This window comes from Mustela nigripes, chromosome 6 (genome assembly GCF_022355385.1).
Source record: "Mustela nigripes isolate SB6536 chromosome 6, MUSNIG.SB6536, whole genome shotgun sequence".
NCBI lineage: Eukaryota > Metazoa > Chordata > Mammalia > Carnivora > Mustelidae > Mustela > Mustela nigripes.
This window is the reverse complement of record NC_081562.1, coordinates 9,818,853-9,839,299: the sequence shown is the minus strand read 5'-3', so window position 1 is coordinate 9,839,299 and position 20,447 is coordinate 9,818,853. Positions and strand designations below refer to the sequence as shown.

General features: G+C 51.3%; 1 protein-coding gene across 8 annotated transcripts in view; it reads right to left on the bottom strand.

The window, feature by feature from the left end:
- Positions 1–20,447, bottom strand: part of PLA2G6 (phospholipase A2 group VI) — a 60,063-nt gene that overhangs the window by 8,082 nt on the left and 31,534 nt on the right. For 7 of the 8 annotated variants that reach the window (XM_059402020.1, XM_059402018.1, XM_059402017.1 and 4 more), the window contains 7 exons: positions 19,179–19,275; positions 17,919–18,101; positions 14,925–15,033; positions 13,435–13,596; positions 11,524–11,602; positions 9,030–9,193; positions 7,264–7,414 (listed from right to left, as the gene is read on the bottom strand). In XM_059402020.1, the coding sequence (XP_059258003.1) occupies positions 7,264–7,414; positions 9,030–9,193; positions 11,524–11,602; positions 13,435–13,596; positions 14,925–15,033; positions 17,919–18,101; positions 19,179–19,275 (945 nt within the window). The remainder of the gene's footprint in view (positions 1–7,263; positions 7,415–9,029; positions 9,194–11,523; positions 11,603–13,434; positions 13,597–14,924; positions 15,034–17,918; positions 18,102–19,178; positions 19,276–20,447) is intronic. The other variant, XM_059402023.1, reaches the window with a different exon arrangement.

Below are 20,447 nucleotides of genomic sequence, written 5' to 3'. Positions count from 1 at the left end.
TACAAATACAACCAAAGAAAGCTAGTGTCTCTGTGTGTTGGTATCATGATAAAATGGGCTTTAAAGCAAAAAGCATTCCTAGAGATAAAAACAGCTATATCATAATAATAAAGGATCGCAGTCCTTTAAAGAAAAGAAAAATATATAACAAGTTAAATATATATGCACTTAATAACATAGTGTCAAAATATTAAAACAAAAATTGACAGCACTATAGGGCAAAAGGGCAAGTTCCCAGAGTAGAAGATTTCAACATGGCTTCTCAATAATTGGTAAAAGTAGTGAGCAAAGACTTCTTAAGGGTATGGCAGAACTGGAAATCTTAAACAATATTCCTAGCCAATATGACTTAATCCACTGTGGAGAACTTGCACTCAATGCAAAATATATTCTTTTAAATTAGATGTGGGACATTTATAAGAATTGATTGTAGAGAAGTCCACAAACCAAGTCTCAACACATTTTGAAGGACTAAAATCATACAGGCATGTCCTCTAGCCACAAAGCAATTAATAAGAAAAATATAACTAGAGAATTCCCTAGATTTAGAAATTGAGAAATGTATTTTTAAGAAACTATGGTTAAGAAATTATAATGATGGGGCATCCAGGCAACTCAGTTGTGGGAAGCCACGCAGAAGCTTGAGATATGAGCCAAACCAGGCCCTGACTTGCGCCTTCCTGACATTAAGGGATTAAGCAACCTCAGCAATGGAAAGGTTGAGTAGCACTGAGAAAGGGTCTGTGCTATGAGTCTCATGATCGCCTATGTGACTACCCATTGGGGTTTATCAGGAAGAGGACAATGCAGGCCTAAGTCATCAATCCATGCCTGGACCTTGCTGTTCTTGCATGGGCCATAAAATGCACCTGGCACCCTTCTTCAGTCCCTTCATCAATAGGGAACTTATCTATAAGCAAGCAACATGCTGGCGTCAGGATGTCTGTGTGTTTAACCTAAGGGAACTGGTAAACAAGAACCTGGAGAAACTATTTTTGGTATGTGTGGGCAGTTAGTCTCCCCTAAGTGTTTCTGCTTTCTATATAATCATGCACACTTTGTAATAAAGTTGGCACTGCTTGGACATCATCCACCGTGTCCCTCCTGTCCCCATCTCTTTACATCTTGTCTTCGTCTCACCATCCTCTTACCCTCTCGACCCTAGTTGTGTTGTCGCGCTGGCCGCGACACTCATTCGGTTAAGTGTCTACCTTCAGCTCAGGTCATGATCCCCAGGCCTTGGGATCAAGCCCCACATCCAGCTCCCTGCTCAGCAGGGAGCCTGTTTCTCCCTCTGCCTGTGCCTGCCACTCCCCCTGCTTGTGCTCTCGCTCTCTCTCTGTCAAGTAAATAAACTTTTAAAATAAATATCTTTTAAAGTTTTAAATAAAATAAAATTTTAAAAATATATAATGAAAATTAGGAAGCATTATGAACAAAGCAATCATACACATGCTTATGGGGTATCGTTAAAACAATTCTTAGAGGGGTGCCTGGCTGGCTCAGTCAGAGATTGTGCAATTCTTGATCTTGGGGTTGTGAGTCTAAGCTCCACATTGGGTGTAGAGTTTACTAAAAATAAAGAAACTTAAAAAAAAAAACCTAGTTCTTAGGGAAAAGTGTTTAAACTTATACATACAACCCTATATACACATATATTATACAACAGAAGGTTAAAAATCAATGAGCATCATTGATTTTAAGAAGTTAAGAAAAAAACAGCTAAATAAACCCCAAAAAAGTACAAGAAGGATAAAAACAAAAGAAGTAAGTGAAACAGAAAACAAACACACAACAGAGAGCCAATAAATAGCTAAGAGCTGGTTTTCTAGAAGATTAATCCAACAGAAAAGCCTGTAGCAGGACTGGTAAAGAAGGTGTGCATAATTTGGGTTGAAGGAGGCATCACAACAGATCCTGCAGACATTAAAAAGATAATAAAGAGAACATTTTGAACACTCTATGCCAATCCACTTGAAGAGCTGAGAAACTTGACATGTCCCTAGAAAAACCCCCAAACCAACTCAAAAAGACATTTAGAAATTCTAAATAGTCTCATATGATCATTAAAGAAGTTAACTCCACCATCAAAAATCTTCCTTCAAGCAAATCCCAGGCCTTGATCACTCCACAGGCAAATTCTACCAAGTATTCAAGGAAGAAGCAAAGTGTTTATTTTACTAACTCTTCCAAAAAAATAGAAAGAGGAAACACTCCCTCAAAACCAAAACCCAGCAACCCTCAAACAGGGAAAAAAATGGGTCCAACTCACCCAAGAATGTGGATGCAAAAATCTAAACAAAATTATTAGCTTGGTGGGGCCCCTCAGAATTCTCTCTGTAAAAGGCACCGGGAATTGAAAGCAGGAACCAGGAAAGGGACCTGTGCACCCCTGTGAACAGCAGTGTCATCAACAAGTCAAAAGATGGAAACAACCAAAACGTCCACCCGTGGATGAACAGGCAATGTGGTGTATCCATACAATGGTGTGTTGTTCAGCCTTGACCAGGAAGGAAACTCTTGACACGTGTTCCAACATGGACGAACGTCAAGGACACTATGTTCAGTGAGAGGGACCGGCCGCAAAAGGACAGATATTATATGGTCCCCTTCCAGGGTGTCCCTAGAGTAGTCAAAATTCTAGAGAGAGAAAGTAGAATGGCAGTTGCCAGGGCCTGGGGATGCTGGTAATGGAGAGGTGTTTCATGGAACAGAGTTCTAGATTTGCAGGATGAAAAGTTTGCGGGGGCAAAAAACGTTTGGGAAGTCAGCTGCGTACCAGTGTGAAGGTACTTACCACTTCCTCAACTGTACCTAAGACGGTTTCGATGGTTAATTTTTATGTTACATCTATTTTACAATTAAACATGGTCAAAGAAATAAATAAATGCTATCTCTAAAAATGTATAATTTACAGTAGCCCAAAACCCATGAAGAACATGAAGAGATAAAAACTACCACTGTGGGGTGCCTGGGTGGCTCAGTGGGTTAAGCCTCTGCCTACAGCTCAGGTTATGATCCCAGGGTCCTGGGATCGAGCCCCGCATAGGGCTCTCTGCTCAGCAGGGAGCCTGTTTCCCCCCTCTCTCTGCCTGCCTCTTTGCCTACTTGTGATCTCTCTCTCCATCAAATAAATAAAAACTACCACTGTGTAAGACCTCTATAGAAAGAAGCATAAATCTGCACTGAGAATTTTTTTTTTTAAGATTTTATTTTTTTGTTTGAGAGAGAGAGAGAGACAGTGAGAGAGGGAACACAGCAGGGGGTGTGGGAGAGGAGAAGCGGACTTCCCACTGAGCAGGGAGCCAGAGGCAGGCTTGATCCCAGGACTTAACGACTGAGCCACCAGCCCTGTACTGAGAAACTTTTTAAACCAGTGGAGTGTTTTACTATATTCTCTCATTGGGAAGCTCAGCGTTTTCAGAGGCCACTTCCCCCGCCCCCCTACGTAAGTGTACAGATTCAGTGTAATCTTTACCAAAGCACCAGTAGGATTTGATTTTCTATAGAACTGGGTGATCTGATGCTACCATTTACCTGGAAGCACAAACAGCTGCAAGTAATCTTTGTACAGCACCATGCGTGCCAGGTGCTTGCTTGCTTTCTGCTTTCTTAAAAAATATTTTCAAAATATTATTTAAAAAATAATATTAAACATTTTTTAAATATTTTAAAAATATTCTTTCTGCTTTTTAAAATTTTTTTTAAAATTTTAAAAATTTATTAAAAATAAAATTTTAAATTTAAAAAAAATTTTAAATTTTAAAAATAAAAAATTAATAAAAAAACAATTTAAGATATCTCTACACCCAATGTGGGACTCACACACACGACCCCAAGATGAAGAGTCACACACTTCTCTGACCGAGCCAGCTTCAGGTGCTCCACCAGGTGCTTTCTAAATATTAACTTTTTGGGGTGCCTGGGTGGCTCTGTCAGTTAAGCGGCTGATTCCAAGGTCCTAGGATCGAGTCCCGCATCCGGCTCCTTGCTCAGCAGGGAGGCTGCTTCTCCCTCTGTGTGCCGCTTCTTCTGCCTGGGCTCTCTCCCTCTCTGACCAATAAAATCTTTAAAAATAAATAAATAAATAAATAAATAAATATTAACTTTTCTCCGCCTCATGAAAACCCTAGGAGGCAGGTAGTGTGCTATTCTCATTTTTGAGAAGAGGAAACTTCAGGGCACTCAGTCTTAATCACTTCTCTAGGACGCGTCCAAGAAGACCCTTGAAGACGGACCAGGTGGGAGGCTCTGCTGTCCCAGATATTGGGACTCGCCATAAAGCGGAGGGACAGAGCCAGCCCATAGAACAGAACACAGAAACTGCTGAGCAGACCTGCAGAGAAAGAGAGACCTCTTCACGGAGGAGGCTGGGGAAACTGTTACACATGTGGAAAACATGAAATTGGGGTTCCCCGATCCGAAAACCAATTCTAGGCTGATGAAGACCTAAACTGTGAAAGGCAGATCCAGAGAGATTGCTGGTCTGATGGGAAGATCACTTCCTGCCCCAAGATAAGGGAGGGTTCTTGAACAAACATAAAAAGCGCAAACCATACAAACAAACAAACAAACAAAACAAAAAGAAAAAACAAAAAAGGAAAAAGAAAAACATTTATAAATTCTGCTACATTAAGAACATCCATTCATCAACAAAACACTGTAAAGAGAATGAAAAGACAAGCCATGGGGGCGCCTGGGTGGCTCAGTGGGTTAAGCCGCTGCCTTCGGCTCAGGTCATGATCTCAGGGTCCTGGGATCGAGTCCCGCATCGGGCTCTCTGCTCAGCAGGGAGCCTGCTTCCTTCTCTCTCTCTCTCTCTCTCTCTCTCTCTCTCTGTCCCTCCCTCTGTGTACTTGTAATTTCTCTCTGTCAAATAAATAAATAAAATCTTTAAAAAAAAAAAAAAAAAGACAAGACAAGCCATGGAATAGTAGGAAGGTTTTAAAATCTGTATATCCATCAAAGGACTTGTTTTCAGGATATAAAAAGATCATTAATAAGCCTCTTGGGGTGCCTGGGAGGCTCAGTGGGTTAAGCCTCCGACTCTTGACTTCCGCTCAGGTCATGATCGTGGGGTCCTGTGATTGAGCCCTGAGTGGGGCTCTGTGCTCAGTGGAGAGTTTGCTTGAGATTCTCTCCTCCCTCTGCCCCTCACCCTTGCTCTCTCTCTAAATAAGTGAATCCCCCCCAAAAAGGAGGCTCAACCCCTCGGGGGGGGTTGTGGGTTCGAACTGCACGTTGGGTGTAGAGATTACTTTAAAATCTAATACGTACAAAAATAAATGCTTTTAACCCCCAAATCCCACAATCTAATTTTATGAAAAATAGACAAAACACTTGAATAGTAACTTTACAAAAGAAGAAATGCAAACCACCTTTAAAACATATAGAAAGGGGGTGTCTGGGTGGCTCAATTGTTAAGCGTCTACCTTTGGCTCGGGTCATGATCCCAGAGTCCCGGGATCGAGCCCCACATCGGGCTCCCTCTGCTTGGTGGAAAGCCCGTTTCTCCCTCCTCACTCCCCCTACTTGTGTTCCCTCTCTGGCTGTGTCTCTCTGTCAAATAAATAAATAATACCTTTAAAAAATTTTAAAAAGGGGCGACTGGGTGGCTCAGTGGGTTAAAGCCTCTGCCTTCGGCTCAGGTCATGATGCCAGGGTCCTGGGATTGAGCCCCGTATTGGGCTCTCTGCTCAGCAGGGAGCCTGCTTCCTCCTCTCTCTTTGTGCCTGCCTCTCTGCCTACTTGTGATCTCTGTCAAATAAATAAATAAAATCTTAAAAAAAAAAACCACATATAGAAAGGTAGGGGCGCCTGGGTGGCTCAGTCAGTTAAGCATCGACTCTTGATTTCAGGTCAAGTCACGATCTCAGGGTCGTTAAATTGAATCCTGCCTCCGGCTTACTCTGGGGGTAAAGTCTGCTTGAGAGTCTCTCTCCCTCTGCCCCTCCCCACCTCAAGAAAGAAAGAACAGAGAGAAGAGAGGGGAAGAGGGGAGAGGAAAAAGTAAAGCAGAAAAGGGAAGAAGGAAGGGAGGGAAAAAGGAAATTTAGGAAACCCACAGAGTAGAAAAAGAAAAGAAAAGGAAGGAAGAAAATTTAGGAAATCCAGTTCACACCAATTGGGACAGCAGCACCCCCGGGGGGCAGGACAGGAGCTAAGGGGCTGGGGACGTGCTCAATAGGCTTTGGGACTTGGCTGGTGGTTATGTGGGTGTTTGCTTTGTAATTATTCACTGTTATGTGTAATTATTTTTTTATGTGCTGTTCTAAATGTATGTTCTATTTCACCATTTAAGAGAGACAAAATGTCCAGGATAAAATACATAAAAATGTTTTAAAAACATTATCTTTTGGTTTCTACCACATGAATAATATGTTCTTCCTTTTTATTTTTACTTTTTTGTGTATTTTTCCAATTTTTCTTCAAAGACTATGCATTATTCTTAAATGAAAAAAAGAAGAAGAAGAAGAAAAGGAAGGAAGGAAGGGAAAAAAGAAAAACGGAAAAAGCTTTATTATGAAAAGAAATACTCCCTCGCTCACACATCACCACCTCCAGGGAGCCCCCCCGGACCACCTCGCCCTCAGTCCTCAGGCCCCTGTCAGCTCATGAACACTTCTCAGTGCCCTGCTCTGGGGCAGATGCTGGGGCTGCAGAGAAACAAGGCAGCCACATTCCTGCCTCAGGGAGCTCAAGAGTCTGGCCAGTGACAGACACAGGCACGAGACAGACAAGAGAGCCCTCCCAGGCTGGGCAGCATGACAAAGACGTAGCATTACTGTAGGCTCTTCTGGAACTTCTCAAACACCTGCAGCCATGCATGGCTGTCATTTTCCAGGTCATTTATTTCCCAACCAGACTGCAAATGGCTCACCGGCCTTTCTACCTGGCGGTGACCCCCTTCAACCGCCCCCCACACACACACACATGTACACACACGTGCGCATATGTACACACACACACAATGCCTGGGGCACAGCCTCACTCGGCAAAAGGTCCCAGGTGTGTGATGGACAAGAAGCGAACCCCTCTGACCCAGGGATGTGCCATCACGGTGGGAAAACAGCAGCCCCGGGTCGGGGGTGTCCTACAACAGAATTCTCCAGAAGCCCGCGGCCCACTTGGGAAGGAGTTATCAGGCCCCCCCAGCCCCCTGCCACTTTCACCAGACCGGGGCAGGGAACCCTCTGCTCCCCCAGAACAGCGGGAGGGCTGCCCAGCTGGGGCCACAGCCACAGCCTTCCTCCTGAGGCTTACTTGGGTTTCTTGACGTCGGTCATCTTGGTGTGCTCCCCAAACTCGCGCTTCAGGAACTCCTCCAGGGGCCCCGACTCGTAGGGCCGCGAGCCCCGGAACACCTCATCCTTCATGCGAAAGTACACACCCCGCATGTAGGCCATGGACTTGCCTAGAACAAGGAGGGGGAGACACGAGGGTCCTGCTCCGACAGCCGCAGGGAGGGAGGCCAGTCAGGGCTCCTGGGCCTCTCCTCAGCCACTTCCCACAGAGGCCGAAATCCCCTTCAGAGCCCCGAGGCTCTGCACTTAATTCTGTAGCCACGATTTTGTATTTTGCTTAAAGAAGAGCCCTGAAAGTGTAAGCGTTTATAAATCTAATCTAGACCAACCCCAGCTGGCTCAGAAGAGAAGGACCAACCCTGTCCTGCGGGCCTCTGAGGACAGGCAGGGTCAAAGGGGACAGGCTGCTCCTCTCTGGGGCCGGGGCTGAGGAGAGCTGGGTGTCTGCTCTTGCGAGAGGATGAACTAGGTGACTTCTCAAATCCTATCCACAGTCCCCCCGGAGTCTGAAGAAGGAATGACCCTTTCTGGAGGAGGCTAGGACCTCCGCCCCCAGACCTCACATCCCACTGGGCAGACAGATCCAAGAGAGCTTTTCTCTCGTGGAAGGCAGGAACTGGAAACCAGAGAGGGGATGTGGGGCCCCGGAGGCCCGGGGACGGGGGTCTCAGCACATTGCCGACGGACAGACTGCAGACTGGACCATCCCAGAGCCCCACGGGACTCTGCTCCCAGCCGCCTCCCGACCTGGCTGCCTCATGCCCCCAACACCCTGAACTGCGGGGCCATGGGCTCCTCACACAGTGAACACCCAGATGCCTGCGGCTCCCCCATGGGACGGGGGCTCCCTAGCAGCGGGGGGGTGGGGCAAGCTCTTGTCTCAGCCCCTCGACGCCATTGCCCAGCACAGGCCTGGCCTGGGGGCAGGAGGGTCCTCTCCCTGCGCCTTCAGACCTGGGCAGGGGTTGCACTGGAGAGTCTAGGGCAGGGATAGCAGGTCAGGGAGGCTGAGGCAGAGGACCGTTCTTGCCTGGGCAGTAGCTGGCTCTGGGAGGACCCTTCTCTGGCAGCCTCAAGCAGCCTAGAGAGCTCCACAAAGGGAACTACCTAGAAGACGGTCAGGAAAGCAAGGCCCCTCTGTCACCTCTGCAAAGTTGTGATGCGTGGGGGCCCTGTGGCCCTGGAAAGTGCTGGGCTGGGTGTCTAGGGAGCTGTCCTAGCCCCCGCAACCCCACAGGGCTGGTTACGTGACTCTGAGGCACCCCTCTCCCCCCACGGCCTGGATTTCCCTGTGGGTGAAGGCAGCATGCTGACTGGGACTCTGGCTTTCTTGGACTCCGTGGCTCATCCTTCCCGAGACCACCCACTGCCTCCGCCCTCAGACTGGTTTTCCTTACTCCCAGCACTTCCCAGGCCCTGTGGGGCCTGCCTCACCAGGTTATCAGGGAGAATGGTAGAGGAGACGGATGTGAAACTGCTTCGTACATGGAAAGGCTCGTTCTATCCCCCATGGAGGGCAGGGCACCCAGGCCCAGCCCCGGCCCCAGCCCTTCTCTTTCCAGCCTTGCACCCAATGCCCTCAGCCTCCCCCACAAAGGGCTTTCAGGGCCTCCCCTCCCCAGCAACCCTCTTTGCAAGGCTCTGAAACGAAACTGAGCACCATTTGAGGGCAGATCCCAACCACCACCCCCAGCCCTGCCCCTGCCGCCAGGGGCCTGCCCTCACTGTGCAGAATGGCCAGGGCCAGGATGCCCCCCGTGCTGGTCCCTGCCACCCAGTCAAAGAGATCCTTGGTGGCGACGCCCGAGGCCTTCTCAATGGCGATGAGGAGCTGGATGATGACGAGGCCCTTCACGCCCCCTCCGTCCAGGCAGAGCAGGTGGTCGTGGCTGTGGAGGGGACAGCAGTGGGAGAGAAGAGGGTCCCGTTACCGCCCAGCACTCTATGGGCCTGCGTCCCTGAGCATCTGTGAGCGCGGAAAGATAAGGCTCCATAGAGCTCGCTCACTACTGGGGCCTTTTGGGGTGGAGAAGCAGGGGCACAATCAGTAAAGGAGTAAACATACAGTATCTCAGGAGGGGAAAAAGTGCAACTAGCAATAAGGAAAGGGGCCAGGTGCCACCTCAGCAGACGCTGGGTCTGTCCTTCCCACTTGGTTTTGGTCAGGTCTGGATTTCCAGGCCTGCCCTGCAGCAGGTGCCTAAGTAAAGTCTGTTTGAATCAGACAAGTCTAGGGGAGAGGGCTGGTACCCAGCAGCGGCCAGGAATGCTGATGGAGAGGGTGAGGGCCGTCCTCCCAGTGGGCGGGGCAGGGGAGGAGGGGGACAGGAAGAGGGACCGTCTGTCTGTACACCAGGAGCTGTGAGGTCCTTTTCCCAGCGTGAATTCACAGAAACATCCCAAACCCCTTTGAGGCATGCACTCCCTGCTCCCCCAGTGCACATCTGTGAAGGAACGAAGCTCAGAGGTGAGGTGACCCTCCGGAGTCCCAAGATTGGGAACTGCTACGGCCGGGTCCCCAACTGGGGTCTGCTGACTCCAGAGTGCTCGGTCACATGCCCTGACACGTCTCCCATGGCCCAGCCGTGCCCAGTTCCCGGCCCTGAGGAAGGCTGTCACGGTCTATGCTCAGACCAGGAAGCTTCCTTCTGGTCTCCTCATCCTTCTGTCTCGGCTTAAAAGTCCCTGCCGAGAGAAGCCTGCTCTGAGGCCCTCAGTTCCCCCAGCTCAGCCTGTTCCTCTTCAACCACTCTCTCTGTGGGGAGCACTCCTGGCTTCCATAAGCATTTCCAGTTTCTTCTGCACTGCCCCCCTAAGATGGGCTGGAAGCTCCCTCCACGCAAGGCTGCATGTCTAGGGAACTCAGGAGCCACCCAGTAGACAGCTGGGAGATGGGGACCAGGCTGGCCTAACTCTAGGGTCCCGTCTTCCTGGACCAGCTGCCCGGCCCTACAGCAAGCCCAGAGGGTGGCAGGGGAGGCTGGGCTGTCACTGGAGGCCCAAGCAGACATGTGAGGGACCCTTCTAAGGATGTAGGGCTTACATCAGAGACATCGGCCCAGATGGAGCACGGCGGAGCGACGTGACCCATAGCTCTGCATGGGGAGGTTCCTCCAGGGGCGTCCTGATTCTCTCCTCAGTCCCGCCCGCAAGGAGGGTGCTCCGGCTGGGGCTAACTACCCTGGTCCTGCCAGAGAATCTGCCTTCTCTCCTCTTATGGGCCAGAACAGGTCGGTCCTCCTGCTGGTACCTTCCTTGGCCCCCACGCAGGTGTGTGCACATGTGTATGCATGTACATGTGCCGCCGGGAGGCGCGGTGGCAGGAACCTCTAGAGTGTGGATGGGGCAGGGGCGCCTCCAGGGCACATGTCACAGGGCAGCCTTGGAAAGGAGTGGGACCTACCAAGGGTGAGCCAACCCTTCAGGCAAGGAGAGGTAGAGTCACCTGTCTGCCACGGCAGGAAGGGCGTGAGCTCCAAAGACCCAGGCTCGAGTCTGCTCTGATGCTCACTGTGTGAGCCAGAGGTCGCTTCACCTCTCAGGACTCAGGTCCCTCACGTGCAGAACAAGGGTCCCAATCCCTCCCCAGGCAGGCTGTTGGGAGCATGGAACAGTAAGAGCCAGAGAACAAGAAAGCAACTCTATTATGGAAAGGAGAAGAGAGAGCGAGCGAGCACAGTTGATCCCAAGCACGTCCGTGCCAGAAACTTGCCGCGCGTGGCAGACAATTTCTGAGCCCCAGGGACTATCCTCAAGGACCAAGGCCTCTGCTCCTTGTGCCCATTTCCCAGGCCTGCCTCCAAGAATGGGCCTGTGTACAGCAGGTGGGAGAAGCCGGCCCGTCCACGAGCTCCATGGGGGGAAGCAGGCTAAGGGACACGGTGGAACCAGGGGAAACAGGCCAAGGGACATGGTGGAACCAGGGGAAACAGGCTCAGCATCACAGAGGGGATCTGGGAGACCTTCCCCAACAAATTGGGACAAGGGCAAGAGGGAACGGACAGGAGTGCTGCCACCTCCGTCGTGTGACCCCTGCGCCCGCATGGTCACTGACGAAAGAGCAGACCCAGGCTCTCTGAAGAGCTGGTCCCTTCTCTGTGAACTACAGAGGATGCACACTACGTCACAGGGAACCTGGTGGGGAGCAGCAGAAAGCCCCAGCCCGCTGGAGGGCACCAGGCAGAGCGGTGAACGCACGGTCTCCCCCCCCTCCACTTACGTTCGCTTCTCATCCCTCATGGAGCTGAGGATGAAGGCCGGCTTCCGGGACCGGGAGATGTGTACGATGTCTTGCAGTTCTGGGAAGCACAGGGTAGGGTGGGCCAGAGCCCCACAGGGCCAGGCTCCCACCATCCCATGGGTGCAGAGAGCAGCTCTGGGGCTATGCCCTCCCCCAATTGCCCCCAGCAGGAGCACCTGCCTCCAGCCACTGGGAAGGGGTCTGTGTCCCAGGACCCAGGTAAGCCAGAGGCCACCAGCCCCTTGGGGTGAACTGGGCTAGAACGTGGAGGGGAGCCCACGGCTCTGGGAAGGGCCCCAGCCCACCCGGCCAGCTCCAGACTCTCCTTGACGCCATCCTCCCAAAGCCCCGAAGCCCAAGCACCCCGCCATGCCCCATGCTTCTCAGTTCCCGAAGCATTTTCTCATGCATTGGGCAAGTGCAGACATCCATCATCACCAGAATCCTTATCCCCAATTTCCAGAGGAGGCTCAAGGAGCTTAATGGGACTGACTCGTCCAAAGTTCATGTAGCCGAAAGGGCTGAGTCTGGACATTCCTTGAGGATGAGTCCACGGTGAAGGGAGATAACCAACCGCTCTCCAGATGCTGCTCATCCTGATCCCAGGTCTAGAAACTTCAGCAGCCTCTCAGATCAGCCACACCCACCACTCCCTCTGTTCTGCTCTGCGCCCCAATCCCCCACCCCCACCCCCAGACGGATTGCCTGCCCTCCTGCCTGGCCCGGCACTGCCATGCCATCTGGCTTCCAACAGGCCCTCCCCATCCCTGTGCAGAGTCTAGAAGCAGCAAAGTAGGAATGCAGGCTGCAAGGCAGGATGCCCCCCCTTCACCAGGGCCTGTGGCCAGAGGGTGGGCGAGATGAGCAGGACAGACTGGCCAGGAGAGGCAGTGGACAGAGTGCCAGGGAGAGGGCAGAAAGGCTGGCTGCATGCATCTGGCCTGCAGCTGGGAAAGAGAGGGAACTAGAGCTACAGTGAGCCCGGGGCTCGGCAGGCTCACCAGCCCCTAGAGGCCCGGAGCATTACCCATCTGATGCCGCGCCCCAGGCCCACCATCCCGCCTGGCTTGGGTGACGGCCTGCCTGTAAAAGTGAGAGGTAAAGATGGTGTGGGGGTGGGGGAGAAGGGCCTGGGTGGGGATGGGCAGGGGAGGAGAGGGGCCAGGCCACACGCACCGACTGTGGCTGTGGGCTCTGCCTCGCCTGACTCCAGGGTAGGCTGGGCTATACTGGCTAACGGTGCTGGTGTCTGCTTCCACAGCAAGGTGGGAAGAAGAAAGCTGGCTTGCCAAGGATTTGTTTCTGACTGCCCTGTTCAGGGGACACTACTCTCAAATGATCTTGGGCCCTGGTTGGGCCAGCCCACAGAAAGCCCAGAGGATGGACCCCATCTCCTTGGGAGCCATCTCCATGGGCACCAAGGACACAAAGGGGCAAAGGCAGGTTGCCTGGCCATGTTCAAAGGCCTGTAGGTCACCAAAGGGGCCAGCAGGGGACACACAGGCCCCAGGCCTGACAGAATGCACAGTGTGGCAGAAACACTCCTCACTGGAACCATGAAAGCAATCTCCCTTGTGGGTGCCCTGGGGATGCCCAGACCTGAGACGGTGTCCAGGGCACTCTCTCAGGAGACATGGACTGTGGGCCAACAGCCAGGGACGCCACCACCACCTCCCACCCAGGGCCCTGGGCTCCATCGGTCGCTGGTTGCCTCCAGAGGCTGACAGATCCTGCCCCATCGTTCCTTGCTCCCTTAAACCACTTCTACCCTAGACCCTATTTCCTTGAGATCAAGACTGCTCTGATCCCAGCACCTGTGGACCAGCTGGAGAGGACCGGAGTGTGGCAGAGTGGGGCCAGGTTGGGGGGTGGGGGTCAGGGGAGGCCTACCTAGGTTGTTTAAGCTGATCGGTGGGGGCTGAGATCTTTCCAGGGAGAAGGAGTGATGTGTTGTAGTGGAGCTCTGCTCCGAGGGGGCCTCTTGGGTGAGTGGGAGACTGTAGTTGGCCCCTATGGTTCTCAGCAGAGTTAAGAGCGTCTTCCTGGTGACAACTAGTCAGGGTTTGGGGAGGGGGGAATTGCACAGGATCACAAATGATGTCAATACGCAAGTGAGAGGCCCTTCTTTTCCACACCAGGCCCCCTCTCTCATCTACCAGGTGGCCTGGGTATGTGGGGGAACTGGGTGTGGGCAGGAGGTGTGGCGGGGGCTGACTCCAGTCTGTTATAAAGAGCTTCCTGGGGTCTGGGAAGGCACGGAGGTCAACCACAGAATATGGAAGTCCAGTCCGAGTACTTCGGGCCACAGAATATGCCCAGTTTGAGTATCTGGGGCCCCCCTTACCCTTCACTTTCAGTCAAGAAACCAGGACTCCAGGGGTGTCTAGGTGGCTCAGTGGGTGAAGCATCTGCCTTTGGCTCAGGTCATGATCCCAGGGTTCTGGGATCGAGCCCCATGCCCTGCCATGCTGGAGTCCCTGTTCAGCAGGGACTCTGTTTCTCCCTCTCCCTCGACCCCTCTCCCTGGCTCCCACTTGCTCGCTCTTTTTCAAATAAATAAAAAAAATCTTAAAAAACAAAACAAAAAAAAAAGAAAACAAGATTGGGCTTAATTATATCTAATAAAAATTATCTTATAAACCTAATTTAAAAAGAAAGGAAACAGGACTCCTGCCTCTATGTTCAGCAGGTCTCAAAACCGCTGAACGAAGGGTCCCTTCCAGAACTCAAAACAGACCGCGCAGCCTGGAGGCATTTACCCTCCTCCTAGCACGCACATGCGCACTGGCACCCTAGCAGCTACACACCCACAGCAACATCCCCAACTCCCCATAAGCCCCTGGAGGAGACCCAGACTTCTGTGGAGAATGATCTGCTTTTTCCAGCTCTGATGCCAAGGCTCCCCAAGTGAACATGCGGGGCGTGCAGCAAGCCTGTGTGCACTGGGCATGCGCATACCAACCCCCCAACCCCCCCAACCCCCGGCCCCGGTGCCACGCATGCGTCAACCCACGGTTGTTCCTACAAGCGGTCCCGTGGTGAATTCCCAAAGAGCAATTGGCTAAAGACTGCTGTACGTCCCAACCACCTCCCCAGGAGTCCAGGCATCCTGAGGAAGGATGGGGGCCATACAGAAGAGGACACTGTATGGCAAGCCCCCTGTTGGGATCCATCTACTGGTGATGGCCCTTGTTCTTGTGCAAAGAAAGCTTCCCCTCTCAGCCTCCCAGGTGCTCCTGGAAACTCCACGCAGGGAGCAAGGTGGGGAGGGGGTGAGTAGGGATAGGATGCTGGTGCCTGATGGCTGGGACCACCCTCTTCCCCTGGGCATGAACCCACCCACCCACGCCCAACTCTGGTCCAGAGTGCAGGGCACTTACGTTTGCTGATCTTGGAAGCTATGAATGCAGGAGTCTCCCCAGAGTCATTGGGGGTGTCCACCTCTGCCCCAAACACAATGAGGGCCTTGATCATCTCCACATTGTCTTTCTGTTGGGGAATGGAGTAAGGGGAAAATGCAACAGCTCAGGGAAAGAAGAGGGAAAGGACGCCAGCCTTTTTCACCTTGCTCATCAACTCGGTGGGCTTCTCATGGGCACGGGAGAAGATGCTGGAACGTTCGGAGCCCCCACCCACTTAATAACCTAGGCAGAAGCTGGAAGTGACTCACTCCCAGTCCCTAGCCCCCCCCCAGAAACTTCTGGAAGCAAGGCCTTTATGACCCCCACCCCGGGAGCCATGGGGACACTGAAGGGTCAGCTGCTGATCACTTTCAGGAGCAGCAGCAAAGGGCAGGCAGGGAAAGGGAAGGCTGTCCTGCCCATCATGTCAAGGGTGTCTTTTATGAGGGGTAACGGAGTACACGTCCTCCCTGATGGCCGTCTTCAAGTGCAGCTTCAACATCAGGAGGCTGGGCAGGGGAGCGCGGGACATGGTTTCCCAAAACAAACCTAATAAGCTGGCCGCCTGGAGACCAGAGCTCTGGTCTCATCACCTCCCTCTTCCTGGGATCAATTTCCTTGCCAAGAAAATGAAGAGTCGTGTCTAGAATACAGCTTTCCAAATGGTGGTCCACGTACATTAGGATTTACACAGTCACAGCTAAGTATGTGTGCTTGAATGGTTAGTTAAGCATTTCTGTTTTCGTTTACCTTCTATTGCGTCACTGGTTTACCCCTTTCGGTAGCGATCGAACACTTCCTTCTAAATAAATTTAAGTTTAGAAGCAAACCAACCAACTTAAATGATTAAGGTCATAACTGTAAATGTGGTTCATGAATGTGCCAAAGCCCGCGAGGCTCGTCTGCAAGTGCCTACGGTATGGGAAACAAGGGACATTGGCAGTTCTCGAAGAGCGATCTGTGGCCCCTCCGTGAATATGGGAGACCCTCTGGAAGGTTCATGAGCATCCCACTGTTTTCATAGGGGTGCTGCTCTTAATCTCGGGGTCTTGAGTTTGAGCCCCGTATTGGGTGGTAAAGATTACTAAAAAAGATAAGTAAACTTAAAAAAAAAAAGAAAGAAAGAAACCCTGCTTTATAAAAAAAAAAAACCAAGATGTTCCCTTTTTGTGTTGCGTTGGCTTTTGCACCAATGGTGTAAAAACAGTGATGGATAAAACTGCCCAGGCCTCCACAAGACTGGGGCATCAAACTAATACCTGCCCTGGTTTTCTTTTCTGCCACCCGTTCACAGAAAGAAATCACCCAGTTAATTAAATAGCCAGTTTCCCTTAGGAAATGTCCTTCATTCAGTAAGAATTAATTTTATTAAATTTTGACACTGTCTACTCTGTGTCATTAGATGGAGAGAAATCGGGACACCTGGGTAGCTCAGTCAGTTAAGTGTCTGCCTTCGGCTCAGGTCATGATGCTAGGGTCTTGAGATCAAGTCCCGCATGGGGCTCCTTGCTCAGCGGGGAGTCTGCTTCTCCCTCTCCCTGACGCTCCCCCTGCTTATGTACTCTCAATCGCTTTCTGACAAATAAAATCTTAAAAAAAAAAAAAAAAAAGATGGAGGGAAAGCATAGGCATTTCTGGGGCATACTAAAGCCCAACCATCATCTTGAGGAAAAGCATGGATGCAATTGTTTGGGTTGTGAGCAGAACCAGCTTTTTTTTCTTGGAACGCCATTTTTACTTGGGATTATGACTGAAGAGCTACATGTGACGGGTCAGCCTTGGGTATGCAGAAGACACGTTCTCAAAATGAATGCAGTGAGCCTGGCACTTCAAGAAAAACGCCCACCGCGTTTTGTGCCGATGATAAAATTCAAGCTCGCAAACAAAAATGGGAATTCCAGAACACTTGTATATGCCATGACGGGCTTGACAGTCTCCCAGAACTGTAAGACTCTTCTGATGAGATCAGTGGGGATATTTATAAACATGGGGTTTCGATCCCGTATAATGAAATGGTTCAACAGTCCTACGCATGCACAGTGAACCAGTATTTTCCAAGGATGACCTGAAATCACACAGGGGTAAAAGATGCAAGGGGAGTGCAAGAGATACCAAGGGAATGAAGTATAATACCGAGATCATTGTGGATCCCACTTGCAACTGACTTGGCAGAAACTAACCCTCCTCCAGTTTAGGTGCAACAGTGAAGAATATTCATGATTCTCTGAGAAGGCGCTACTGTGTATCTTTTTCAACAACCTGTCTATGTGAGCCCAGACTGTCTTCAAACCCAACTTACATTCAACAACACACTGCAACAGAATATATGTAGCAGAAGACAGGAGAATCAACAGTCTTCCCCCATGCCAAGCATTAAAAAGATTCGCAAAAATGTAGAACAAGGGGCAGCTAGGTGGCTCAGTGGGTTAAAGTCTCTGCCTTCGGCTCAGATTGTGATCCCAGAGTCCTGGGATCGAGCCCCACATTGGGCTCTCTGCTCAGCGGGGAGCCTGCTTCCCTTCCTTTCTCTTTGCCTGCCTCTCTGCCTACTTGAGATCTCTATCAAATAAATAAATAAAATCTTTTAAAAAACATATAAAATGATGTCAACTCTTTTCGATTATTTTTGGTTTGAGGGAAAAAAAGTTGTTTTTCATGAAAATGTTACTTATTGAGGTTAGACTGTGACTGGTGAATTGTCATTTTTAACTGAATATTTTGGAAACTTCTTATTTTTAATCTTTAATTTGGTAAATATAGATAAAATCCATATCAATGAAAAGTCTTTGGAATCGTCAATATCACTTTTTAAGCATACAATGGAACCACATGGACCCAAAATTTTGAGAACCGATGAGCTAGATAATTCTAAGGGATCATTCAGTGGGGTCTTGAGGAAAGATTCCCAGCGGGGGTTGGAGGGGGCACCGCGGGAGGGCAGCCACAGGCAGGTGGGGGCAGACGCAGGCTCACCGACATGGCCAAGTGCAGCGGAGTGTTGCCATGTTCCCCGCGGGCGTCCGCATTGGCCCCGTAGGTCAGCAACGCCATGACGCAGTCGAAGCGGTTGCGCATCACAGCCACGTGCAGGGCCGTGTTCCCTGTGCTGCTGGTGCTGTTCACGTCGCAGCCCCGCTTTAGCAGCATGCGGGCCATCTGCGGGAGACAGGGTCCGTGCCGGAGTGCATGGTGACACCCGGGCACTGCCACCTCCTCCCTGAGACTCCTTCAGGAACTGGACTTCTGGAAGGCTCTAGCCGCAATAACAACTCAGGGGGTGAGCCCCAGTTCTGGGGGTGGCCCTAGACCTTGGCCCATGCTGTCAGCACCCCAGAAGTAGAGGACAAAAGGCTAAAGATATGCTGATTTAAGGGGCTTCTGGGTTCTTTCCTGGAGGTAACAGGACCCCATGCATCTCTGCAAACTCCCAGAATGGCCCCACTCCCTGCGACCGTCCTGCAAAGGTCTGACCACTCCCTGGGTCTGGGCAATACACAGCCCTACACGAAGCAGCCCCGGGGAGCCTGGTCTTTGGAGCCCAAACAGTCCAGAGCCCAAAGCTCAACCCCATTTCATCCCCGTCCTCTGAACTTGGTGGGGGGGGGGGGGTCACCACGCCCCCTGCACCCAGTTTTTCTCTTCTGTGAAAATAGAAATGTGTCTACTTCACAGAGCAGTGACAATGCACGACAAAACGTACACGGAAGGGCCTGACTTGGTGTCTAGCCACTGGCAGGCAGAAGGTGCCCTACAGAGGTCGGCAATCTCCTCCCTCCCTTGTTTAAGAACAAGCCACAGTCTCGGGGGCACCCAGTGCTCTGCCAAGCTCAGCTTCCAGAGACCTCCATCCTCCCCAGGGGGTGAAGCCTGGCTTAGGGAAGGCCTCTGGGGAGCTGCCCAGCCAAGTCCTCACACCACCTTCTGTCTGAGTTACAAAGAATTTTCTCACACATTACCTCGCTGACTTCACCTTAATTCATACGCAAAGAAACCACGGAGGGGACATCGTCACTGTGCCAGTGAGCGGCAGAGCAACACCAGACTGTCCTTTCCCCCAGTGGGGCCACTAAGAGACCAACCCCCACAGTGCCATCCCCAGAGTCATCTTAGGAACTGCCCTCCTGTGGGCAACTGAGGAACTTGGGGCTCTGGGACTCCACCCCTGCCTGTCTGCCACTCCCCGTCAGACTCTGCCCCCTGCCCGCCTACCATTCCCCCTCAGACCCCGCCTACCTCAGCGGTCTTGGCCCAGTGGAGGGGGCTGGCTCCGTAGCGAGGGTCTTTGCTGTGGATCTGGTTGCTGTCCATGCTGATGATCATTTCAGCACACCTAGGGAGAAAGGAGCCATGGGGCAGTACAGAAGGTCGTGGAGGTGGAGGGAGTTGGCCTGGGGCTGGAAAAGGCCAAGACCTGGGGCTTCATCTCCTGGTGAAGGAAAGTTTCTGCAAAATTTCTGTTGGTTTTGCAACAGAACCAACCAACATGTAAACCAGTATATGGTATGTCAAAGCTCAAGCGCCCACCTCCAGGAAGCCTTCCCTGATAACTCCAGTTAGCAATGATCGCTCTCACTGGTGTTGGCCTTAAGGTCAGGTAGGCCTGAGGTCCAGCCCCAGCTTCCTCACTGGCTGATGTCTGGGAAGTGGCTGAGCCCATCTGCAACACGGGCCCAGTCCTAACTGGACTGGCGGCAATTAAAGGAGAGAAGACATTTCACTTCTGTGCCTGGCACATGGCTGCCCTCCATCCCCCGCCATCCACTGCTGGTGTTTCATGAAATGACCGGCATCCTGCAGGAAGTCCAGGCAGATGAGTTACAGATTTATTTATTTACCTGAAAGAGAGCAGGGGGAGGGGCAGAGGGAGAGGGAGAGAATCTTAAGCAGACTCCATGCTGAGTGCAGAGCCCGACCTGGGGCTCGATCTCATGACCCTGAGATCACAAGCTGAGCTGAATCAAGAGTTGGATGCTTAGCTGGCTGAGCCACCTGGGTGCTCCAGGCAGAGGAGTGAAGACTACAGTTGCTTTCCACTCCCAGGTCTGTGACCAAAACACAAAGAGATGCCCGTACATCCATATTCCTAGCAGCATTAGCCGAAAGAGGAACACCCAAGTGTCCACTAGCAGGTGGAGGGAAGAGCAAAATGTGGTCCATGGACTATTATTCTACCTTTAAAAGGCAGGGAATTCAGGGCACCAGGGTGGCTCCATTGGCTAAGCATCTGCCTTTGGCTCAGGTCATGATCTCGGGGTCCTGGGATTGAGCCCCGCATCCCCACATTGAGCCTGCTCAGCGGGGAGCCTGCTTCTCCCTCTCCCTCTGCTGCTCCCCGTGCTTCTGTGTGCGCCCTCCCTCACTCTTTTGTATTGTTTACAAAAAATAAACAAAATTCATTTATTGTAGGTCATATAAATAAAATCTTTTAAAAAAAGGAATACATGCTACAACACGAATGAACCTTGAAAACATTTTGCAAAGTCAAAGTCGACTCCCAGGTGC